The 25,885-nt window shown below is 38.9% G+C and overlaps 1 protein-coding gene across 2 annotated transcripts in view; it reads left to right on the top strand.

The window, feature by feature from the left end:
- Window positions 1-25,885, top strand: part of LOC105466671 (polypeptide N-acetylgalactosaminyltransferase 7) — a 152,836-nt gene that overhangs the window by 117,705 nt on the left and 9,246 nt on the right. The window contains exons 3-9 of one of the 2 annotated variants that reach the window (XM_011715751.3): window positions 3,061-3,227; window positions 6,237-6,367; window positions 6,606-6,685; window positions 8,648-8,830; window positions 12,886-13,003; window positions 14,802-14,924; window positions 25,116-25,334. In XM_011715751.3, the coding sequence (XP_011714053.1) occupies window positions 3,061-3,227; window positions 6,237-6,367; window positions 6,606-6,685; window positions 8,648-8,830; window positions 12,886-13,003; window positions 14,802-14,924; window positions 25,116-25,334 (1,021 nt within the window). Of the gene's footprint in view, window positions 1-3,060; window positions 3,228-6,236; window positions 6,368-6,605; window positions 6,686-8,647; window positions 8,831-8,971; window positions 9,155-12,885; window positions 13,004-14,801; window positions 14,925-25,115; window positions 25,335-25,885 lie in introns of both variants that reach the window. The other variant, XM_011715750.3, reaches the window with a different exon arrangement.

Below are 25,885 nucleotides of genomic sequence, written 5' to 3'. Positions count from 1 at the left end.
AAGAAGGAAAAATGCAGTAGGAAAAGACTGGAAGTCCTTGTGCCCATGCCCTGATAGCTGTCAGGGACTGGAGATAATACTGAGAGGTAGCCCCAGCGAAAAACCTTCATTTGCCCTAGAACGTCCTTCCAATCCCATGCGATGTCTGGGCCCTTCGTGAAAGGAAACTGGTTTCGAATAGAGAAGAAGCCTCAGAAATGAAAGTAAAAGGTTAAAGGTCTGCTCTTCCTCACTCTTCTGATGGTCCCTTCTTCCTGCACCTAAATATGTTGTAGTTTTGCCATGCACCTTAATGTAGCAGTTTCTTGTTCTCTAAACTAGTACCTGGGTTCTTTGTCCTGCATCCAAGAAAATTGAGCATGGACACAAGGGTGGGGGTGGAGCAAAAGTTTAATAAGCGAAAGAAGAAATGCTCCACAGCAGAGAGGGGAGTCCGAGTAGTTTGCCGAGTTACAGCTAAATCCAAAAGCTTTTATAAGAAACTCTTCCATTTCTGTAGCAGTTTGAGCAACTTCTCTTATCAGTAAAGCTGTCTGTGCAACTCCCCTTATCTTATGCAGCTGTGGGTATGCCTCTAGGCAAGCACAAAGCGCTGCTTCTCTTGTTTGTTTAACTGTGGGTTTGTTTTAGGTAAGCCCCCATCCTCCTTGTGCCAGCTTCCATGGAGCCCACCATGTATATGCCTGAAAAGGGGAGGAATCTTTTTCCTGAGAGCTCACTGATTAACAAAGGGCTTCTGTACTAGACCATGTCTGCTTATCTGTGTGCAGGTGTAGCCTGAGTTTTTTTCCCAGTTTGTTTTAATTGTACCTGTTGCTGTGACTTTTCAGGCAGACCGTTTCTGCAGTCTGAGTTTGCCCTAACTGATTATTCCTTTCCTTCTCCCTCAGTTCTAGAGGGTGTCTCAAAGTAGAAAGATTGTGGGGTGGAGAGTAGACATTACTGAGAACAAAATATAAGAGACATTTCAAAAATATTATCCCCAAAGCAATTCAGGAAAGAATTATGGAGCAGTTGTTATTTGTTATATGCTGGAAATATGGTAGTGAGCAAAATAGCTGAGGCTCCTGTCCTTAATGAGCTTACAGTCTTGAAAATTTTGTAGGAAAGATTTCTATGCAAGGGCATAGAGGTATATACAAAAGGATGATTATTGAAACATTATTATGAAATCAGCAGAAATGCCCATCAATAAGGAAATAATTCAGTAGACTGGAACAGCCATACTATGGAACAGCTGTACTATGGAATATTCAATAATGTATTGAAACATTATTATAATGTTTTCATTCTTATTAAAAGAATTATGTAAGTCTTATACATGCTCACATGGGAGAAAAGTCTATACATACTCATCTGAACATGTGTTCTGTATACATACCAGACACGTCTACATGAGTAGACAAAAATCTTAAAAAATATATTAAGCCAACTATTAACAATGATTTCGTCTAGGAGATGAGATTTGACATCTACTAGGGGACGTCTCTCTTCCTCAGAAAAAGGAAGTAGAAGCTCTTTTAGGGAGAGGTGGAAAATCTGGAGGGAACAACAAAACCTGCTGAAGAGAGGCAGGGAGGGAACTTTCACCTTCATGTCATAAACTTGCATGTTGTTTGAATTTTGTACAACAAACTATGCATTACTTTGTAATTCTTAAGACAAATAATATAAGAAAAAGACATACCAATAGAGTTACTCTGGCACACAACCTGGTTTACGTTTTTTGGATTATTATTTCTAAACTACACATTGGTGAAAGGAGATGGAAAAATATACAACACAAACACAAAATTATGCTCTATTCCAGCTGTGTTGTCCCCTGTCCTCTGTAAGAACGCAAGGCCTGGAGATGTTCCCCAAATTGAGGTCCCTAGGACAGCAAAGGGGTCCCTCACCACCTTCTGCACCTTCACCCCACCCTTTTCCTCCCTCTTCAGCCCCTTTATGTTTCTAACTCTGTCCTGTCTCCCATTCAAAGTTTCTATCTTGCCCTTTTCCCCAAGTTGCTATCTTCTGCCTTAGAAGCAAGTCCCAAATTTCCTTTCATGTTTTACATATTTTCACCAATTCTGGTATCTGTTGTAAATCAAAATTGCTGTCTTTCTCACCCCGTTCTGCTGTTTTAAGCCCAGTAGTTAGACTCAGAGGAAGAAAAACGTTGCCTGAGTCCCTATCTGGGTTATAGTTTGTTTGGGGGTTTATTATCCCTACCCATCTAAAATTAGGCATACCTTGCTCTGCCTGCTTTAGTTTCTCTCCAGAAACATTACATCTTCCTACAAGATCTGTTTTCCCTACTACTGTGTTTTTGAACTTATTCTGAAAGAGTGTTTGGTCCCTCCCAACTTTGGGTTACACTGCAAAGTACTCTTTCAGAATCAAAATGAGTCTTTTTTCCAGACCCCATTTGGGGTTTCTTTTATTTAGGAAGAGTCTTCTGGAAACTGTACTCCTGCTACAGTTGTTTCAAATAGTTGTGTAGAACAACTAAGCCCTTCAGCTAATCTAAAAGCTCTAAATAATATTAGCACTTTGTTCATTCCACAGTAAATTTCTGAATGCTTGCTATATGCCTCAGGTCAACCTGTTTAATTTTTTTCTGAATATTTTAGTCAAACATAGTAATATAATGTGTTTAGCTTTCAAATACAGTAATATAATGGTTTATTTATAGCAAGTGAAATAAATCTCTTGTGCCAAAAGCTCATTTCAAAAAGGAAAATAAACTAAGATCCAGGTCATGGGGGAAAAAAAAAAAAAGCCAACCACCTGATAGCTGTAAATACTCTCTTAAGCATCCTCAGCATAAATTCACAAATTAGTTCTTTTTATTACAGAATAAGTGCTGGTTATGCAGTAGCTTTATCTAGGAGTAACTTTATCTCATAATAGCTTCTTTCTTTTATCTTATGTTTCCGTTAAATATTGAAGGCTATATTTCATTCACTTACCGTAGTTAAGTCGATAATATGTAGTCCAACCAGAAAATATAGTCAGCTTGGAGCCAAGCATTGTAGATTACCTGTAAATAAATATGATGAAATTTTCTCTTTACAGATGCAAGTATTGGCATTATGATGAAAACTTGCTCACTTCAAGCGTTGTCATTGTCTTCCATAATGAAGGATGGTCAACCCTCATGAGAACAGTCCACAGTGTAATTAAAAGGACTCCAAGGAAATATTTAGCAGAAATTGTGTTAATTGATGATTTCAGTAATAAAGGTAATGGCTGTAAAACTCACATTTTGTCCATAAAATAAGTTAAGCATGAATAATTGCAAAAATATGATTTTGAAATAATTAGCTTTAAAAAACTAATTGCATCTATTGATAGCATCTATTATCAACAAGTTGACACTGTGCCGAGCATTGCTGTGAGTTATTTTGTTTAATACTAACAGTAATCCTTGCAGTAGATATTATGTCCGTTTTACATGCTCAGAGATGTACAAGTAGTACACAAAACTTTGGTTGTACACAAAAATTTAGTAAAAGTATACCACTGGTTGTAATGTTAGAAGTGAAGATAAACATAGGTAGCATGAAAACATCATTCAGAATGGCTTTATAAAAAAGCTTCCTCCAAAATGTAATTGAGAATTCTTGCAGTCTGGATAAAGCTTTGCTGGTTTTGCAAGGCCATGATTACAGTCGTGGAACTGCACACATATGTTAGCGCGAATACATAGAAATATGACCTCTTGTTCCCTTCTTCTCTGTGCAGCTGATCCGTTTATTAACTAGTCGTTTTTAAGTATACTAGAGAATGTATAGCTTTACAGTTTTTAGTCGTATCAAATGCATTTAGAGGCTTTCAGATACATTAAAACTTTTTTCAGTTCTCATGTTAATGTCAAATCTAAAAGCTTTTAGGCACAACGTTTTGTGTATGTCCATTATGTTGCAAATTTCTATGACAGTAATGTTTCCATTAAAATACTATTTCTATCTTAAGACAAATGATATTGTTGATACAATAATAATTTACATGTACAAAAATCTAAATCTATAAAATAACTTTTCAAAATCCCCCAATTTTACTAATTTTAAGAACCTCTGTATTATTAATACCAGTAGAAGTTTATCATATCCTAAAAAAAAAAATGAAAATACACCAAAAGGTATTTAGCATCCTAAAATAACTGCTTTGCCAAAGAAAAGAACACAATTTCAGACCTCAGAGTATTGTGTATTTTTTTACTCTTGTCTTTTTTTTTTTTTTTTATCTTTACTTCTTTTACAAATCTCTAATGAAGACAATCGTGTAGGGTCCCTTGAGTTTAGAGTAGGCAGAGAAGTTTGGGCTACCCTTGAACAAAAGTACAGCTGTAATTAGTTTTTTCTATTTCAAAACAACCTTAAAATCAACCTTAAAATCTCAGTCCTATCCTTAGTAAAATTACAGACTGTTTGGTTAATCAAACTTGAGTGATAATTTGGTATGTACTTTCCCTAATATATTCAGAAAGTAAAACTTTTAAGATAACGATTTTTCTTTTGAAGACAAAATGCATATAAAAGGAGCTAACTCATAATAACACTTGGGTTTCTGGGCATTATAGTATTCTCTATAAAGGTTTGGAGCTCTTAACAATAGAGCAAATGACTCCACACACGTGTGCATCAGCTAACTGTGGCTGAGTTGGTCCAAAATTAAAGCAAACCCACACTCTCAGTGGCTTGCACGGTGAAGGGTTAGCTTTTGCTCAAATTACACGGTCCCTGCGGGTCAGCGCTAGCTCTGCTCCCCGTCCTCAGTGCAGGACCCGGGCGTGCAGAACAGCCTCAGTTCGTACACTGCCTGCAGAGAGGCAGTGGGAAAGGAGACACACACAAGCGGCCTCTTCACGCTTCTATGTGCGTGACTGATGTCATTTCCACCCACCTCTCATTGGCCACGGCAAGTCACACATGTCCCAGCCTGCAGTCAGAACCAAGAATCTAAACTCGAAGCATAGGCCATCAATTCATTTCTGCCCATAAAAACTGAAGATGTGTTTAAGTTGCATGTGCAAAAAATCCTCCTAATGGAATTCAAAAAGGCTTTAAAAAAATAATTTAGGACTGCACTGAACTTTAAAAAGAAGATGATAAAGACTTTTTTTTTTTTAAAGTTAACTTGAAGGGAAAATTACTCAGGTTTTCTGAGGGGAAAAACATGATTAAGCACGAGAATCTTATTTATAATACTTATTAAAACTGGGTACCAAAATAGAAAGTTCTTTTTCTCAATTCCAGATACCCACATGTGAGTATCTTACTAATAATATATGCCCTAAAATGAGTAAAAGATTAAGTATACAGTCTGATTTGCCCATTTAACCACTAACTCGTCTCTAAATACAGCAGTTTTCCTGTGATTGCATATACATGGGCCAAATTTTTAAGCAATTTTAAAACAATTTGTGTGTCCTCAAGAAGCATCTTTTAACTGATCTGCAGCTCATTCTGACTGTGGTGAGCTAATTTCATGGACTCATAGTGGTACGAACAAAAGAAGTTCTCTTATAATGGGAAGCCAAAGATAGAAACTTTGCCAGATGTGTCTAGTTTTTATAACACAAAACTTCCTCTACTAAATTACAAACACATATTATACATATATGTATGTATAATTAGAATTATCTTTATAATGTATAATTATACATTTGATGCTTAAGATAAAGAGAAAATGAGATTTTTTGATTATTTGCCAACTTGGTGGGAACCATATTCATCATATGAAGGTTGCAGCTTTCAACACTGATTTTGGTTGGGGAAAGATGGCCCAGAAACAAATGTTAAACAACCTATACCCTGTGTGGATTCCAGTGAAATTGTACAGTATTATTAGTAGGCAGTGCATCTTCAGAAACCTTAACCATTGCTTCTGCCAACAGCCAACAAAATGTTGTTCCTGAAAGCGTTCAGATTTGACATTAACATGTGAACAGGAACAAAAATTTTAATATCTCTTAAAACCTTAACTGTCAATTGGAATAATCACTGTTTAGAGGGACGTTGGATAATTCTCAGACTAACCAGTTCTCTGTAGGCATATTAAACTCAAAATTAACTTAAATAATATACTTCACCTTCCTTCTTAATAGATAAAACATTCAATCTGGTCCATGTAAAATTAGTGTCTACCCAATGCACCTGTTTCTTATTCTTGTTTCCTGAGAAAAATAATAATTAATTGGTTTCTATTTATTAGTCTCATTTATAATATCAATTGATTTTTCTTAATAGAGCACTTAAAAGAAAAACTGGATGAATATATTAAGCTGTGGAATGGCCTAGTGAAGGTATTTCGAAATGAAAGAAGGGAAGGTTTAATTCAAGCACGAAGTATTGGTGCTCAGAAGGCTAAACTTGGACAGGTAGGAAGCATTTGATATCTACAATGTCAACATTTTGGGTTTGGTGACTAAATCATATACATTTTTAATCATTCTTCAGTTTTTTTAAATTGAAATGAGAATGCTGGCTTAAACAGATAACTTGTGTGTCAGAATTGACTATAATGCTAATTTTTATTAGCATCTAATTTTAAATTGTGTGTAATATATGATGTAACATATACGAGGAGTATTCTTTCACCTGCCTCTTTTTTTTAAGGTTTTGATATACCTTGATGCCCACTGTGAGGTGGCAGTTAACTGGTATGCACCACTTGTAGCTCCCATATCTAAGGACAGGTAACATTACCTTGCTTTTTTTCTTTCCTGGTTGAAAGTAAACCTTGTCCTGGAAGGGCAAATAATATTTTCATCCTTTGATTCCTGTTCTATTCAGTGTGTCAAGTGTGCATTAGTGTTATCCCTCATCTAGTTGTTTCCTTGGGTGAAGCTAGACTGATACTGTGGACTGATTTAAATGTAGGCAGTCTGGCATTTGGGAAAAACCCAGGGTTCCTCACTCAAGAATCATTTTGTGGTTGGGTTATTAAGACTCCTCTATCTCCAGGCACTTTCCCTAAGAGTAATAGGAATTGCTCCCTCTAAACTGGGGTAAGAGTTCTAAACACTTGAGGAACCATGCTTTGAAATTATACCTATTGATTTTTGTGACTTTTAAATTAGTACTTTCAATAGTAAAGACCAAGTGTTACTTGTGTCAAGGATTTGGGTTCCTATAGAAACATTGAAGTTTAGAAATACACAACTATTCCATGGAATTGTGGCAATCACCATTAAATTTCCAGAAATATCTAAAACAATACAAGGCACCGTCAGTTTTCTAGCTTCAAAGCCTTCCTTGCTTCTAGTCCATAATTTGGAAAATAAAACATGTCCGTGTGGCAAATGGTAAATGGCATGAATCAAAGGCAGAACTTTGGAGGATTTCATCATGAGAGGATTTAATGTGAAGGCCGATCACGAACATTTTTCACATGCTGTCTGGTTTAATCCTCACAGCAACCCTGCAGGATAGAGATTACTAGCCCCATTTGACTGAAGAGGATACCGAGGCTTAGAGAAATTAAGTAATTTTCCCCAAATCAGATAGCTAATAAACTGTCAGACCAAGACCTCCCTGGGACACTTTACGCTGCACCGTGTATTTAGGAATGTGAAAATCATAAGAAGTGAGGAAAGTTAACTGACCAAGTGTCAGATAACTCTCTCTAGGTGAATTCCAGCAGGCTTCTGGGTAGTAAGGAAGTGCTTTTCCAGATTCCAGTGGCAGATTCCACGAATCTGACAATGACCCTCCAGTGTGAGTTCACAGAAGGAAGCACCTGTTCTAGACCCTACTTCCTCCATATTAAAGTTCTAAGCCCTGTAGGTTTTCCCTTTTACTTGGTTTTTAAACTTCTTAAAAGCACCTTGACCTGGATATAAGCAGCTGTCATTTTTGTTTTAGGAAAATAGATTTTAAAATCCTTTCTGACGAGATGAACATTGCAACAAGCAGGGTACCAGATCATGTTTGTAATGTCACTTTGACATCGAATTGGTTGTAGAGTACTAGCATTTTCGTGAAGCCCAAATATAAGAGATTTTTTGTTCCAAATTCTCAGACTACTTCTTAAGTTCTTCAGCAAGTTTTGAGGGATTTTTTTTGCTTTTTTTTTTTAAAGCAACAATACTTTTTTTTTTTTTTTTTTTTTTGCAATAAAAGCTGTTTTCTTACAGTTAGAGGAGTGAGGAAGATCAAGCAAAAGTACAGAAACAAATTTTCATAATAACTATTTCCAAGAAATAGAAAGCAATAAAGGGTCGAGAGAACCGCTAAGAATGTGGCAAGTACTATTGGTGACCCCACACACACATACATGCATGCACACGCGCACATGAGCTTTTTCATGGGTGATAGGGAAAATAACAGGCAAGAAAATCTTATAAATAATATAAAATTACCAAAATAAAGTTGCCTTTAGTACCAAAGTGAAAAGGAGAAAAACTCTATTAAACTCAATGATATAGTTCTTTGTCCCTGACATTTGTCTGTAAGCCTAGGGAGAAGGCTCCTCTCTCCTGCCCTTACAAAAACAGGCTTTTTGGCTTTTATGGGACATTCATTTACTGTATTTCCCATTAGATACTAAAGCCCCCCAGTGCACAAACAAATCAACAACAAAAAGAGATAATGTAGTTAGGCATGCTGAACTAGTCTTGGGTTCTTAAATGCTTTTTCATTTTCTGTAAATGTTTCAGAACTACATGTACTGTGCCTCTAATAGATTACATAGATGGGAATGATTATTCCATTGAACCACAGCAAGGTGGGGATGAAGATGGTTTTGCCAGAGGGGCCTGGGACTGGAGTTTACTATGGAAACGTATTCCTCTAAGCCACAAGGAAAAGGCCAAAAGAAAACATAAAACTGAACCTTATCGGTAAAGACTATTACTTTATTTTCTTATGTTGAATGTTTATCTAAGTTGTTTTTTTTTTTCTTCCCCATGAACTCGTATAAATGTGTGGGGCCATACGTACGCTTCCATTTGATCTTTGCTGCCATCATCAACACAATACAGAACCATTTGCACTGTGCCGCTTATAGATGTCATAAATGGCAACACATATGAAATTATACCCCAAGGGGGCGGTGATGAAGATGGGTATGCCCGAGGAGCATGGGATTGGAGTATGCTCTGGAAACGGGTGCCTCTGACCCCTCAAGAGAAGAGACTGAGAAAGACAAAAACTGAACCATATCGGTAATCACTAAATCACTTACATATTTTTCTTTTCTCCAGTTGCTGCTAACCTATTAACCTCTTGCCAAGCTAAAGATTTGTTTTTAAAACTGTAGATGCTGTCTCAGATTCTGAAAGAGTATCTTTCCTTATACTGTTTCAGAGCTTTCACTCTACTCCACTTGCTCCGCTGTAATTGCTTTTACCCTAAATTCGATGTCCACTACTGAGACATACACACTTTCATTGGGGAAAGAAAAATAATGTAATATGGCATATGTTCCAAGTACAAGTGAAAAAAAAAAAAAGAAATCTTAGTTATCCTGGATTAGACATCAGATTTTATTCTTTTGATGACAGTGTCATTCTATACATTTAAAATACATAAATTACTTTAATCCAACCAAGACTTTTATTTCCACATTCATGCCGTGGGTATAATGTTAACAATGAAGGGCACCAGCAAGAGATTTTTGGGTTTTTCTCCCCTTTTTCTGTTATGTTAACTCTCAAATACTAATTTTGTACTAAAATCTGATGAATCACAATACATGACTTTAAAAAACATTACATAGAATCCTTTATTGCTTCATTCTCAGAAAAGTGATTTATTAAAAGAAAATTCTATTCAAAAATCAGCTTTTGACCTTCTTGTGGTTCTTTCAGTAGAACAACTTATGCTACTCTCTTCTTTTGATCTTGTAATTAGAACATTTTACTGTCTTTGTAAAAAATGACCCCAAATGAAATGTTTGCTCAAATGTTAGTATAGCCTTCTCCTGAATGTGTCTAATCTCATTTTTCTGATCCTATGGTTCTGCTTTTGGTCTCTCTCTCCCTGTTACACTGCTGATAATGTTAGAATTCTGTTTTGGGATGGTGCTTCCAATGTCATGGAAATGCTGGTGGGATTTGGGCATGTCATGATATCAAGATACTGAATGGCAAACATAAAGAAGTTATAGCACTTAATTAATTATAGTAGCTTAATTGGACATTTACCAAATTTTTTTGGGAAATTTCTTATTCAGAATAGTCCAGGAAATTACTGCTTACCTGCTTAACTTAACACATAACTGTGGGAGAAAAAAAATAAAGAGTGCTGAGCAATTTTATATTTCTGCTAATTCCATAGGCCAGTAAAGAAAAATTTTTAAGTGAGCTAGAAAAATTAAAGGGAGGTTATCTGTTAATTAACTCACTGGTGTCCATGTTAAGATGCATTTTCAAGTATGTACTGAGAGGAATGGGAATCTATTTAAAGATAAAAACACAGCTGCCAGGCAAGGTGGCTCACGCCTGTAATCCCAGCACTTTGGGAGGCCGAGGCGGGAGGATCACCAGAGGTCAGGAGTTTGAGACCAGCCTTGCTAACGTGGTGAAACCCCGTTTCTACTAAATATGCAAAATTAGCTGGGCATGGTGGTGTGCGCCTGTAATCCCAGCTACTTGGGAGGCTGAGGCAGGAGAATCGCTTGAACCTGGGAGGCAGAGGTTACAGTGAGCCAGGATCACACCACTGCACTCCAGCCTGGGCAACAGAGTAAGACTCGGTCTAAAAAAAAAAGACACAGCTATAATGGAATAATCTTAAATGACAGTTAAATAAAAGTGACATGAAAATATCACCTAAAATGTAATAGTGTTATTACTGAGTTAGACAGCATACTTTAAGAAAAGGCATAAGAGAACAACTTTTTCCTGATGCTATTTTCTTTTAGTATTGAAAGTATTTCTTGATTCATTATCCACTCAACAAACATTTATTGAGTGCTTACCGTATGCCAAGCACTATTTTTGGGGATACATTTTTAAAGATATGTTTCCTCATTGAATGTAAAATACAGTGAGTCAGACAGAAATTAAACAGATAACTACATAAATAACCCTAAAATTAGCCTGGTGTGGTGGCACGTGCCTGTAGTCCCAGCAACTCAGGAGACTGAGGCAGAGGGATTGCTTGAGCCCAAGAGTTCAAGGCTGCAGCGAACAATGATTGTGCCACTGTACTACAGCCTGGGCAACAGAGTGAGACCCTGTCTCACAAAACAAACAAAACTCTGGAACAGCAGCTGTGATAAGTAGTATGAAGAAAAATCACAGAGTACATGAGTTTATGGAAAGATGAACCTAATCCAGCTTGGGAAATCAGGAAAGGCCCTTCTGACAAAGTGTCATTTAGGCTGAGATCTGAAGGATGAGGGCCCAATTCTGTGGAGAGGGAACATTTCAGGATCGTGAATAACATGAATGAAGGCCTTGAGACAGAAAGGAGGCCTGCACATTCCAGGTAGGAGCAGAGCAGTGAAGGACTCAACGGGAAGAGAGACCGTGGTGAGCCCAGAGAGCCGGGAGAGGCTGGTATCACGCAGGCGCATGCGGAGGAGTCTGCTCTGGCTACTGTGTGATTAGCCTTGAGTAGGGGGCAGAAGAGAAAAAGGACACAAGCTCGGGACATATTGGAAAGTCCAAGCAGTGTTGGCCTGGTCTAGGCTGGTGGCAGTGAAGTTGGAAATAAGTCAGCAGATTCAAGATATATTTTCAAGGCTGGGTGCGGTGGCTCGTGCCTATAATCCTAGCACTTAGGGAGGCCTAGGCAGGTGGAACTTTTGATCCCAGGAGTTCTAGACCAGTCTGAGCAACATGGCCAAACCTTGTCTCTACAAAATACATAAAAAGGTAGCTGGATGTGTTGGTGCGCACTTGTATTCCCAGCTACTCAGGAGGCTGAGGTGGGAGGACTGCTTGAGCCTAGAAGATCAAGACTGCAGTGAGCCACAATCATGCCACTGCACTACAGGCTGGGCAATAGAGTGAGACCATATCTCAAAAAAAAAAAAAAAAGATTTTTGTTTTCAAGGTAGAATCAATGGAACCTTGAAATATGTTCCAATGAACCTATTTGAATAGATTGAATATTATGTATGATGATGAAGTTTACCCTAATAATAATGAATACCCTAAAATTTAAGAAACATGATGAATTAGTAATTAATTGTTTGGGGAGGGGAGCAGGGAGTAAAATAAATTCTGCTGTCATTTCTCCCAATGGTGGGAGTGACTTGTCCCTAAGAAGCTACCAAATCTTTTTTCTCTTGGACCTAAAAAGTGTCCAATTTAAGGTCCATTCAAGAAGCCCCACAGATCCACAGATCACCTTTTTGCATTCCTACCTCCTGGCACAGTAAATACCTATGTCTAATTCTCCTGTGTCGTTTCTGTGCTACATTTGCAAACTCTGAATGAACTGTGGATGTTCTACGATGATTTACACCCTTATTTGGCGAGTCCCTGAGCTATAAAATTTAAAAATGACAGACTACTTCCATGGTGTATGGTTTTGTTCATCCAAGAATGACTCATAAATCAGTGCAGAAGCAGTTAGCAGACCACGGCTGTATGGCTCAGTGTTTTTAAGAGTGAAAGAGAAAATTCTGTATTAATTAAAACTAAGGCTTAATTTTTAAATCGACAAAGGAACCAAGGCGCCCTCTAATGGTGAAATGAAACAATGCTCTATTTTGTAATGAACTATAGTTTCAGTTAGAAATTGTGGTAAATTCGTTAGGGAATTATGAACAGATTTTTTTCTTTTTTTTTTTTGTAAAGGCTTTATAATTTCTTCATGTTTGGCCATCAGTTTTGTCTTTTCTATGCATTTTTAGGCTGTATTCTACAAGGCTTCTTGCCTATTGGTGAAGGGTTATTGGGGGTTTGTCTATGATGGTTATTGCAGTGTTTCTTTTTCTTAGGTCCCCAGCCATGGCTGGGGGATTATTTGCCATTGAACGAGAGTTCTTCTTTGAATTGGGTCTCTATGATCCAGGTCTCCAGATTTGGGGTGGTGAAAATTTTGAGATCTCATACAAGGTAACATTTTATTTCAACAGATGGAATTTTCCAAGTAGTTACTAACTTCTGTGGCTTTCAGATAAAGCTGGTTTCTTGTAGGGGGATAAAACCATAATGATATAATGCATTTCTCCAAATTATATAAAGAATGATTTAACGAAAATGGATGCCTTTGAGGGAAAAATAAGGCGAAATGCAAGCTCCAAACTTACCATATATATACAGGGCTCAGCTCAAAATGGTGGCTAGCAACCTTTAGAAATGAAAACACCCCACACCCCAACTTTCTATATACTGGAGCTTTTTATTATAGAAGCCCTTGGAAGAATCTGCGTGCATTAGGGCCACAGTTGACCACCCACTGATATAGTCACCCTTTATCACTAGGACATGATTCAAGACAGAAGCAGAGCCCCACAATGGCTGCATCCTCAGGCTGACTTTGGAGCTGTCTTCCTGCAGTGCCTCCCCTGTTGTTGAAGCAGTCTTGGAGCAATACTACCTTCCATGCTCCAGCCCCCACCTCAACCCCCATTCCTACCCCCATTTTCCAAAAGAAAGAGAGAGAGAACTATATCACAGTTTGAGTTCAACAGGTTTTCATTACCTCTTGTCTTAAATGTCCTGTGCTTAGCACTGTGAGGGATAGAAGAGGAGTAAACCAGTCCTTGCTCTCAAGGAACTTGATAAGAAGGTATTAGAATTATACTTAAATTCATAATGCAAGAAGGCAGAATGGCATTCAGTTGGTGTGTTTAAAAAACAGTGTCAGGCAGGCACGTTGGCTCACGCCTGTAATCCCAGCACTTTGGGAGGCCGACGTGGGCAGATCAGGAGGTCAAGAGATCGAGACCATCCTAGCCACACAAAAAATTAGCCAGGCATGGTGGTGCGCACCTGTAGTCCCAGCTACTTGGGAGGCTGAAGCAGGGGAATTGCTTGATCCGGCAGGCGGAGATTGCAGTAAGCCGAGATTGCACCACTGCACTCTAGCCTGGGTGACAGAGCAAGAGAGGAGAGGGGAGGGGAGGGGAGGGGAGGGGAGCAGCGTTATGCTAGATGTAGAATTTGAGGCAGAAGTAGAAAGATGGGTATGATGTTGGTAAGTACAGATAAGGGGCGGGAGGGAGACATCTAAGCAAGTAGCATGGGAAAAGTACAAAGAAGGGAACACAAGGAACGTATTCAGAGAACAGCAAGGAGCACACTTGGGCAGAATCAGGCAACATGAATAAGGAAGACATCTAAAAGATAAAATGGGAACGTGTATTAGGGCCATATTGAAGAGAGCCTTTAAAGCTGAGTTAAGAGATTTTTATTTAATTTGATAAGCAGTGGAGAACGATCAAAGATATTAAGCAAGGGAATAACATGACCCAAAGCTGCCCTTCAGCTGTAATAATCTCTTGCTATAAATAAGGATAGTTGAGTAGAGAGAAGCTGAAGGTGAAGAAGCCAGTTAGGAGGTTATTATAATAATCACCCAAGTAGGAAATGTATTAGCAATGGAAATGATGAGTGAGTTAGGAATAAAGAATCCACATGACTTTGCAAGATTATATTGGGAGAAGGTTGCTAGGGGCTATGAAGAGGCCCCTTTGTAGCAGTTTATTATTAATACTATATTCCCTGTTGCCTTCTTGGTTGTTAGATGAACTTTTAAGAGCAAATTATTTTAGGAGCTTGTTTAGTTTAAGAATTCTGTGTGGACATTGTATATAATTTAGATTTTAGATGTACACTTACAAGATAAATTTTCAGTTATGGTTTATGTTTGTATTGGAAACAACTTTCACAACGTGTTTTTCCTTCATAGATATGGCAGTGTGGTGGCAAATTATTATTTGTTCCTTGTTCTCGTGTTGGACATATTTATCGTCTTGAGGGCTGGCAAGGAAATCCTCCGCCCATTTATGTTGGGTCTTCTCCAACTCTGAAGGTGAGTTTTTTGGATAAAAGGGGAAGAAAGAGAAATAACATTTATGTACCACATGCTATAGTAATTACTTAATAATTGTCAGCTTATTGAGTGGGGTAAATCTCTTCAGCAGTCATGTTGATTCTCACGTTGAACTTAGCTAGACTTATTCATGAAATATCTTATTGTTCTTTAAGATTATTCAGCGGAAGCAGGAGGATTCCTTGAGCCCAGGAGTTCAAGGCTGCAGTGAACTATGATTGCACCACTGCGCTCCACCCTGGATGACAGAATGAGACCCCATCTCAAAAAAAAAAAAAAAAAAAAGATTGCACCCTATTTTTTTAATTGACAAGTAAATATTTTTGTGTGTATCTTGTACAATATGATGTTTTAATATGTGTATACATTGTGGGATGGCTAAATCTAGCTATTTAGACATGTATTATGTCACTTGTTTTTGTGGTGAGAACACTTAAAATTTGTTTTCAGCAATTTTCATATATGTAATATATTACAAATTGTAGTCACCGTGTTGTATAATAGATCACTTGAAACTATTCTTCCTAACAGAAATTTTGTGTCCTTTGACCAAAATCAGCCCACTCCCCCCAATCCTCACTTTCTGGTAACCACCATTTTACTTTCTGTTTACTTGTTCACACTCCATATGTAAGTAATATCATGCTGTGTTTGTCTTTATGTGCCTGGCTTATTTCATTTAACATAATATTCATGTTGTCGCAAGTGACAGGATTTTTTTATTTTTTAAGGATTTTTTAAGGGTGCATAGTATTAATACTATCGTGTATATATACCATATTTTCTTTACCCGTTCATCTGTTGATGGACACTTAGCTTGATTCCATCTCTTGGCTATCGTGAATACTGCTGCAATGAACAGGAGTGTAGATACCTCTTCAATATACAGATTTTATGTCCTTTGGATATGTACCTAGTAATGAGATTGCTAGATTAGATGATAGTTCTATTTTTAATATTCTGAGGAACCTCTGTACTGTTTTTCCATAGTGGCTGCACTATTTTGCATTCCCACCAATAGGTGGGAGGGCTATCTTGTGGTTTAATTTGCATTTCTCTGATAATTAATGATGTTGAGCATTTCTTCATATACCTGTTGGCTATTTGTATGTCTTCTTTTGAGAAATGTCTGTTTGGGTCCTTTGCCCAATTTAATCAGATTGTTTCCTTACTATTGATTTGTTTGAGTTCCTTGTATATTACAGATATTAGCCCCTTACCAGATGTATGGTTCACAGATGTAGTCTCCCATTCCATAGATTGACTCTTTACTTTGTTAATTGTTTCCTTTGCTTACAGAAGCTACTTAGTTTGATAAAATTCCATTTGTCCATTTTTATTTTTGTTGCCTGTTCTTTTGGGGTTGTTACATCCAAAACCAATGTCATGGAGTTTTTCTCTTTTCTTTTAGAAGTTTTACAGTTTTAGGTCTGCATGTAAGTTTTTAATCCATTTTGAGTTGATTTTTACATATGGTGTGAGATGAAGGTCTAGTTTCATTCTTTTGCGTATGGATATCTAGTTTTCCAAGCACCATTTATTGAAGAGACTGTGTTTTCCCTAATGTGTTCTCAGCATCTACCTTGAAAATCAATTGACCATAAATGCATGGATTATTTCTGGCCTCTCTGTTCTGTTCTTTTGGTCTATGTGTCTGTTTTTATGTGAGTACCATACTGTTTTGATTACTATAGCTTTGTAGTAGATTTTGAAATAAGGTATTGTGATGCCTCCAGCTTTGTTCTTTTTGCTCAAGATTGCTTTAGCTATTCAAGGTCCTTTGTGGATCCAGATGAATTTTAGGATGGAATTTTTTATTTCTGGGAAAAATGTCGTTGGAATTTAGATAGAGATTATATTGAATCTGTAGATTGCTTTTATAATATGGATATTTTAATAATATTAGTTCTTTGAATCCATGATCACAGGGTGTCTTTCCATTTAATTTGTGTATTCTTCAATTTATTTCATCAGTGTTTTATAGTTTTCAGCACATAGATTTTTCACCTCCTAAATATTCTTTTGTTTTGCTTAGCTATTGTAAATGGGATTGTTTTCTTAGTTTGTTTTACAGATAGACCACTGTTAGCATATAGAAACACTACTGATTTTTCTATGTTGATTTTCCTGCAACTTTATTAGATTTGTTTATTAGTTCTAACAGCTTTTGGTAGAGTCTCTTTAGGGTTTTTTTTTTTTAATTTGACAGTTTATTATTTAATTGATAAATTGTTTTTACATTTGGGACCTGAACGTTTAAGGCACTGAAATTATATCTTAAATGGGAACGTTATTTCATGAAAAACTCTAAGATATATGTAGAAAACAAAATATTAAATTATTAGCTGTATATTAGGTAAAAGATAAACATTTACCTTAAATAGCGTTAAGGTTTTGAATATATAAGATTATGTCATCTGCAGAGACAGTTTACTTCTTTTCTGATTTGGATGTCTTTTCTTTCTTTCTTTGGCCTAATTGCCCCGGCTAAAACTTCCAGTAGTATGTTGAATAGAAGTGGGGAGAGCGGGCATCCTTGTCTTGTTCTTAATTGTAGAGGAAGAGCTTTCAACTTTTCATCATTGAGTATAATGTTAGCTATGAACTTGTCGTATATGGCCTTTATTGTGTTGAGGTACAATCCTCATGTACCTAATTTGTTGACGCTTTTTACATTGAATTTTGTCAAATGCCTTTTTCGAGATGATTATATGGTTTTTGTCCTTCATTCTGTTAGTGTGGAGGATCACATTTACTGATTTGTGTATGTTGAATCATCCTTGCATCCCAGGGATAAATCCCACTTGATCATTATAAATGATCTTTTAATTATTTCTCTGTGTTTGATTTAACTGAGCTTCTGTAAAACAATTATTCAGAATTATTTATCCAGGTCTGCTACTGGTATTCTCGTGGTATTATGTCCTCTTCATTTTTCATGTTTCTTGTTGACTTACATTAATGCCTGTGCATTTTGTGGACCAGTCACCTCTTGCAGACTTTATAGGCTGGTTTCAATGTGGAAAGACTTTCCTCTGTAGGGGAAGGAGGGTGTGAGGGTTCTTGCTGGGTGGGATATAGCAGTTCTGGGACTACTAAGGATACCAGCTATGTATTCCCTGTGCAGATGAGCCCACCAAGGGCAGTGTTGGCAAAGATTCCAGTGCTCCTCAGTGGCTAATGCTGTAGATACCTATAGTGGCAGTGAGGCATGTTGGGGTCTTTGGGTATGGCTGCCAAGGTCATCCTGATTTTTCTCTCATTGCAGAAGTTGAATGCATCTTGGCACTGGTTCTGACTCATAGGCTTACTTGCACCAGCAGTGGCACTTGTAGAGTGGCTGTGGAGCTGAGGACTGAAGCACAAGCAGGAGTGGAAAGACTATGGCTGCAGAATCTGGGGCAGTTTAAAAACCCAGGGCTTAGAGCAAAGATACTTTGCTACTGTATTGATAACAGAATGTGAGGTACCAGATGCTTGTGAAGTAGCTTTTAGAGCCAAGAAAAGGAGCAGAAACATGCATAGAGTTAGAGCAGCTCCTGAGTTGGGGTGGGTTCTAGCTCTCCGTTGCAGCTGATCCAGGACCTGGAGATGGGGCATGAACAATAAAGGCGTGGCTCTGGGGTCTGGAGCATGAACTAGCTCACTATAGCAATGGTTCCAATGTCAGAGGTAGGCCCAGTGCAGCCACAGAGCCCGGGGCTGCAGTGTGGACACTAGCAGAGCAGCTGTGGCTTCAGGATCAGGGCTCACTGGGGCATGGGAGAGCTGGCAGAGCTTTTCCCAAAGTAATTGAAAAGTAGCTGCTTCTTGGATGGTGGTGAGTGTTCAGATGCATCTCCCTCTCTGGGGTTCCCCAGCAAAAGGGTTGTTGTTTACCTTAGTGGCCAGTGATGCCAGTGTCCTCTACAGAGCAGACCTCTGGAAACTATGGTAGTTCCTGCCGCATGAACAATACCAATAGCATCTGCCTTTCTTCTTTTCTCCTAGCTATCTCCTTGTGCTTCAGGTATGTAGACCTCACAGGTGATCCTGTCCTATGTAGATATTCTTAGTTTCTTTTGCTCCGTTGTGTTGCTGCAGATTCTTCAATGGGCCCTGGAGCTCTCTGGGCTCTTTGGGTTTGTGAATAGCTCTCTGTATTTGTTTTTTAGTTGGGGTTGAATAAAGGCTGGTGTCTCCTACTTTGCCATCTTGGTGACCTCACCTCCCATTATATCCCATTCTGATTAAGATTCCTATATTGAATGTTCTCCACGAATACATTTCAAATAAATTCTAAAAAGTCTGACACTGTGTAGAGAAATAGTTGAAGGAAAAATACTAGCTTCTGTTACTGACACATGAGTAAAATATGTTTTTTTTTTTAATTTAGATAATCATGTTAGGAGTTTGCATAGTAAGCAAAATCAAATTTTTGAACAATGCTTACAAGAGATTAATATCTCTTGTCCCTCAAAGATTGAAAAGTTAATGTGAATATCCTTTGTCCTATTGCATTCTGCCTCCAAATTCTCCATCTCTATCATATAAAATAGAGGAAAATTGGCCGGGCGCAGTGGCTCACGCCTGTAATCCCAGCACTTTGGGAGGCTGAGGTGGGCGGATCACGAGGTCAGCAGTTCGAAACCAGCCTGACCAACATGGTGAAACCCTGTCTCTACTAAAAATACAAAATTTAGCTGGGTGTGGTGGTGGGTGCCTGTAATCCCAGCTACTTGGGAGGCTGAGGCAGGAGAATCACTTGAACTTGGGAGGCAGAGGTTGCAGTGAGCCAAGATCTCGCTGCTGCACTCCAGCCTGGGCAACAGAGGGAGACTCCATCTCAAAAAAAAAAAAAAAAAAAATAGAGGAAAATTCCACTGACTCTTTTCATTGTGACATCCAAATTGTCCTACTGCGATAAATATTTTGCTATGATTATTTAATAAAAATTTATCTCCTATGCCGTAAATGTAGAACTAGGATTGATAATCTATATTTTACCAAAACTCATGAACCTGCAGAAAAACAAAACATTGGTTTTTAAAAACATTTTGGAAATGTTAAAAACTGTTTTTTGAATAAATAAAATGTATTTAACTTAAACTGAACAGGACTGTTTTAGTGGGATGAGCATCCTCCCAGGCTTCTTTCCCAGTCACACATTTATTAGGAAATAAATCATAGTTCTAGTTCCTTCTATTGATTCTCACCATTCCATGCAGTGTAAGTTCTCTCTCCGCTTCCTAAAATGAGATATATCATAGTCACCGTATTCCAAGAGAACGACAGTTTCTAGCTGGGGAGGACAGATTTAGAAGTAGTGTGGTGGTGAATGATGATCTGGTGATTATCCAGCCATGTTCGGGTCTCCCCGTTCTTTGACATTTCATCCCAGACTAGTGACACTTAGGGGTGGCATTTATTTATGAAACAAACCAAGGAAGCTTCATGCAGAAATCCAGATGTCCCAACTGCTTGGAGGACAAAGACCTCTATCCCTGGCAAAACAACTTTGAAATTTATTTGGTTGGGCTGCTTTCATAAATTCTAAGAGGCATGCAACTCTGATGCCCCTCATTTTCTGGAACGCTTAACCAAGTCAAGTTTATTGTTGACTGTAGACACAACTTGGGACAGTTCAAAAAAGGGGAATAGGTAATAAGCAGACAGCTAAGCTTTCAGAACCAGAACATCCTTCTCATGGGCCAAATGAAGCCCCAGCTACAACAGGGGATGAGATTTAAATGTCTGTGATAAAACAAAAATAGCACCAAACTAACACCAGGCATGACTGACATTGCAGGAAACTCCCCTTGGAGTTGGACTCACAATCACGAAGAATTGATGAAAAGCCAAATTGACTCAAAAAAGTCTATTCTGAAAGAGAGACGAAAAAAGCTGACAGGTGGATATTTATCCACTCTAAAAATTAACTCTATATACCATACAAACTACCCAATAAGGGTGAATTTAGCATACACTTAGTGAGTACCCAGCATGTGCCAGGCACTTTCTTTTCTCCAGTTTTGACAGCGTCTACTTGAGCCATCAGGGGGCCAGTGGCCAGGTCTGTTTCTTCAGCTCATTTGTCTCCTCTGAGTCTCAAACCTTCTAGAATTATCCTCTTTGATGTACTTTAGATCTTCCACCAACAGAAGTCAAAACTGACCTTTAACTTTTCTTCGAAAGTGATTCCTTCCACTGTATTCTCTATTTGCCTGTGAATGAATCTTAGGGGGCATGTAGAGTTGTTCTCTGTCCGTCCCCCTTACCAAGCCCTGGTGATTCTGCCTCACATGTAGCTCTTCAATCCCTCCCTTTCTATACTTAGTGCAGCTCCTCACATCTCTCCCATGAATAGTAAATAGCCTCCTACTTGGCTCTTTGCCATCAGGTTCAACCCCCTTCAGCCCACCCTCCACTCACCACCGGTGTCATTCACCTGAAAATTAAATCTGATGTCACTTACCTGCTTAAAACTTTTTTATGGTTGTCATCTCAAGGGTAAAATTCAAAGTTCTCTTAAAAAGAATCATAATATTAATAATAGCTAACATTTATTAAGTGCTTACAGTGTACCAGGCATAAATCTAAATCCTTTATATAGATTAACTTCTTATTTTCACAACACACTATGAGGTAAGGACTATATCTTCATCTAATTTTTTTTTTTTTGAGACGGATTTTCACTCTTGTTGCCCAGGCTGGAGTGCAATGGTAGGGTCTCAGCTCGCTGCAACCTCTGCCTCCCGGATTCAAACAATTCTCCTGCCTCAGCCTTCCAAGTAGCTGGGATTATAGGCACGCACCACCACACCTGGCTAATTTTTGTAGTTTTAGTAGAGACAGGGTTTCACCATGTTGGCCAGGCTGGTCTCGAACTCCGCCCGCCTTGGCTTCCGCCCTCCTCGGCCTCCCGAAGTGCTGGGATGACAGGGGTGAGCCACCACGCCTGGCCTATATCCTCGTCTTAAAGTGAAGAAACTGAAGCAAGTTTTCTCTCAGTGTATGCTGCATTCCAGTTTTTGTAAACTACTTGCTATACTGCAATACACCATGATTTATCATACTGCATTTGCTTTTCTCTTTGCCCTGGATACCATTCCCACTTAATTAACCACTCCTTCGAGACGGGGCAACACAGTGCCACTCTGGCCCTGTCCATCCCAGAAAACTAATTGCTCCTTCTTTTTGTTGCCATAATCTTACACGTGTATACATAACTCTTCAGGTTTGTTCATGTCTAGAGTACATGTACTGTGTCTAATTTCATATGGATTTGCAAAGATTCAGAATGTTTAGTGGTATATTAGTCTGTTCTCACACTGCTATAAAGATATACCTGAGACTAGGTAATTTATAAAGAAAAGAGGTTTAATTGACAAACAGTTCTGCAGGCTGTACAGGACGCTTGGCAGCTTCTGCTTCTAAGAAAGCTCAGGAAGCTTCCAATTATAGTGGAAGGCAAAGGGGGAACGAGGCATCTCACATGGTGGGAGCAGGAGCAAGAGAGAGAAGCGGGAAGATGCTACACTTTTCACCAACCAGTTGTCACGAGAACTCACAATCACAAGGACGGTATGGGCGTGGGGGTGGAGGGTGGGCTGGTGCTAAGTCATTCATGAAGGATCCACCCCCATGAACAAGTCACCATCCACCAGGCCCCATCTCCAACATTGGGGATTATAATTGGTCATGAAATTTGGTAGGGACACAGATCCAAACCATGTCAAGTGGCAATATTGTATGTTCTTTTATCTTGCTGCTTATAACAGCCTTTTTTAAACCCATGGACTTTTGCAACAACAATGCATTTAGGGGCATGTTCACCCTTCGATAGTTATCTTGTTGCCTAGGCGCGGTGGCTCAAGCCTGTAATCCCAGCACTTTGGGAGGCCGAGACGGGCGGATCACGAGGTCAGGAGATCGAGACCATCCTGGCTAACACGGTGAAACCCCGTCTCTACTAAAAAATACAAAAAACTAGCCGGGCGCGGTGGCGGGCGCCTGTAGTCCCAACTACTCGGGAGGCTGAGGCAGGAGAATGGCGTGAACCCGGGAGGCGGAGCTTGCAGTGAGCTGAGATCCGGCCACTGCACTCCAGCCTGGGCGGCAGAGCGAGACTCCGTCTCCAAAAAAAAAAAAAAAAAAAAAAAAAAAGAAAACATTTAATCTGAACACTAGGTATTTCTTTTTTGAATATAAAACATGGGTCAGCCACTATGGCTGACAGGCCTAATCCAACCCGTTTTAGTAAACCAAGTTGTATCAGAAGATAGCCACACTCATTTGTTTGTGTATTGTCTATGGTTCTCACTACAATAGCAGAGTCGAATAGTTGCCACAGAGACTGTATAGCCCAAAAAGCCCAAGATACTTACTATCTGGTCCTTTACAGAGAATATTTGCTGATGCATGATGTAGAAGATCAAGGGATTGAGTATTGTTTTAGTTCATTTAGTGTTGCTACAACAGAACACCCGAAGCTGGGTAATTTATCAAGAAAAGAGGTTTATTTGTTCACGATTCCGGTGGTTGGAAAATTCAGGCTTGGGCAGCTGCATCTGGTGAGGGTCTCATGCTACTTCAACTCATGATGGGAAGCAGAAGGGGGATGCACATGTGCAAAGAGATCATCACATGGCAAGACAGGAAGCAAGAGAGAGACCAAGGAAGCCAGACTCTTTAACAAACTACTCTTGTGGGAACGAATACACTTCTGTGAGAGCAAGAACTCACCCCCTCACCTCCATAGGAGGCCATTAATGTATTAACAACCCAAACTCCTCCCAGTAGGCCCTGCCTCCTAGCATTGCCACATTGGGCATCAAATTCTGACATGAATTTTGGCAAAGACAAACCACATGCAAATCACTGCAAGTGTGTACCAATTTGGTCACATATATTCATGCAAGCATTCATTCATCAATTAAAGCCTTAAAAGCTAGGTATTTATCAGTTATCACAATGTCAACATATTTTATTGCTCTATAGCTGCTTTTTCTTAAAGTGAACCAACTGGGGTCAGGTACAGTGGCTCATGCCTGTATTATCAGCACTTTGGGAGACCAAGGCAGGCAGATCGCTTGAGATCAAGAGTTCAAGACCAGTCTGGCCAACATGGTGAAACCCCATCCCTACTAAAAGTACAGAAATTAGCCAGGTGTGGTGGCGGGCACCTGTAATACCAGCTGCTCAGGAGGCTGAGGCAGGAGAATCGCTTGAACCCTGGAGGCGGAGGTTGCAGTGAGCCGAGATTGCGCCACTGCACTCCATCCTTGGTGACAGAGTGAGACTCCATCTCAAAAAAATGTATTTTTTAAACTTAAAAAATTAACCAACTGGGGAAAATACCCAATCCATTTGGGGTTATAGTGACATGGTTCTATTACAGTTATAACAGGATCAATAAAATCACCTGCAAAAATGGTTTTATTAAACAGAGCTTTTGTTTCTCATGATGGTTTCTGAAATGAGAATTTTTTTCCCTACATTTACCAACAGAATGATTCTAATAGAGATTGTAGGCCAGGCACAGTGGCTCATACTTGTAATTCCAACATTTTGGGAGGCTGAAGTGGGAGGATCTCTTGAGGCCAGGAGTTTGAGACCAGCCCAGGCAACAGAATGAGACTCCATCTAAACAAAAAAATAACAAAAATTAGCCAGGTATGGTGGCATGTACCTGTAGTCCTAGCTACTCAGGAAGCTGAGATGAGAGGATCACTTGAACCCAGGAAGGTGAAGCTGCAATGAGCCAAGATTGCACCACTGCACCCTAGCCTGAATGACAGAGCAAGACCCCATCACAGGAAAAAAAAAAAAAAAAAAAAGATTATTATAGGGAAAGAAGTATCAGTGTCCAGCCAGGCTCTCATAAACTCTGTGATTCAATTTCTTCTCCCGTTAGCAGATTAGAATACATTATCTCAGCATATATGATCTTCCAGCTCAGGGATATCAGGTTTTGTACAACACTTTTTACTTAAATATACATGACATTTTAATCCTTGGCAGATGACATATTAGAGTCATTAACTTGCATTTGTTGTTTAATTAAATGCCAGGTCCTATTGAAATGAATTTGCTATATGTAAGCCATATTTCATGTGTCTGATATAGGCTGTTTATGATATGACATTTGTATTTTTATAAATATATATATTTTTTTATCTTTTTTTACAGAATTATGTTAGAGTTGTGGAGGTTTGGTGGGATGAATATAAAGACTACTTCTATGCTAGTCGTCCTGAATCACAGGCATTACCATATGGGGATATATCGGAGCTGAAAAAATTTCGAGAAGATCACAACTGCAAAAGTTTTAAGTGGTTCATGGAAGAAATAGCTTATGATATCACCTCACACTACCCTTTGCCACCCAAAAATGTTGACTGGGGAGAAGTAAGTAGTCACATCTCAAAGTGTATGTGTTTGTAGACTGAGTTTGGGAGAAGGCAGAGAGAGGTGGAAATATGTGAGTAAGAGAGAAGTATTCTTGGGAAAAAGTTGGGGTAAAAACTGTCTGATAGCATTTACCACCTTTCCACTAAACAGCTACAGCTGCTAGACCCGCTAGCCACCATACTGTCTCCTGGCAGCCTTTGCACATTGGCCCCCTAGCCTGCAACACGTCGACTCTTCACTCCAGCTCCTGGTGCCTCCATGCCCCTTACTCCAACTCCCTTCCTTAACTAATTTCAGTTTATCCTACTGCTCTCAACTTAGAGATCACCAATACTGAAAAGCCCTTCTTACTATTCCCCACTTCATCAAAAAGATGCAGTTCTGTGCTCTTTCCAGGGGTTCTCACAACACCCAAAATCAACCATCTCCCAACCAGTCCGAGTACTTCAGGACCTTGATCACCACTGTGTCCGGGTGGACTGACGCAGGGAACCATATACAATAGACACTCCAACAATGCTTTTCAAATGAATTAAATAATTAAAATC

Source organism: Macaca nemestrina, chromosome 3 (genome assembly GCF_043159975.1).
Source record: "Macaca nemestrina isolate mMacNem1 chromosome 3, mMacNem.hap1, whole genome shotgun sequence".
Taxonomy (NCBI): domain Eukaryota; kingdom Metazoa; phylum Chordata; class Mammalia; order Primates; family Cercopithecidae; genus Macaca; species Macaca nemestrina.
The sequence above is the reverse complement of the archived record's forward strand: the minus strand, read 5'-3'. Positions and strand labels throughout refer to the sequence as shown.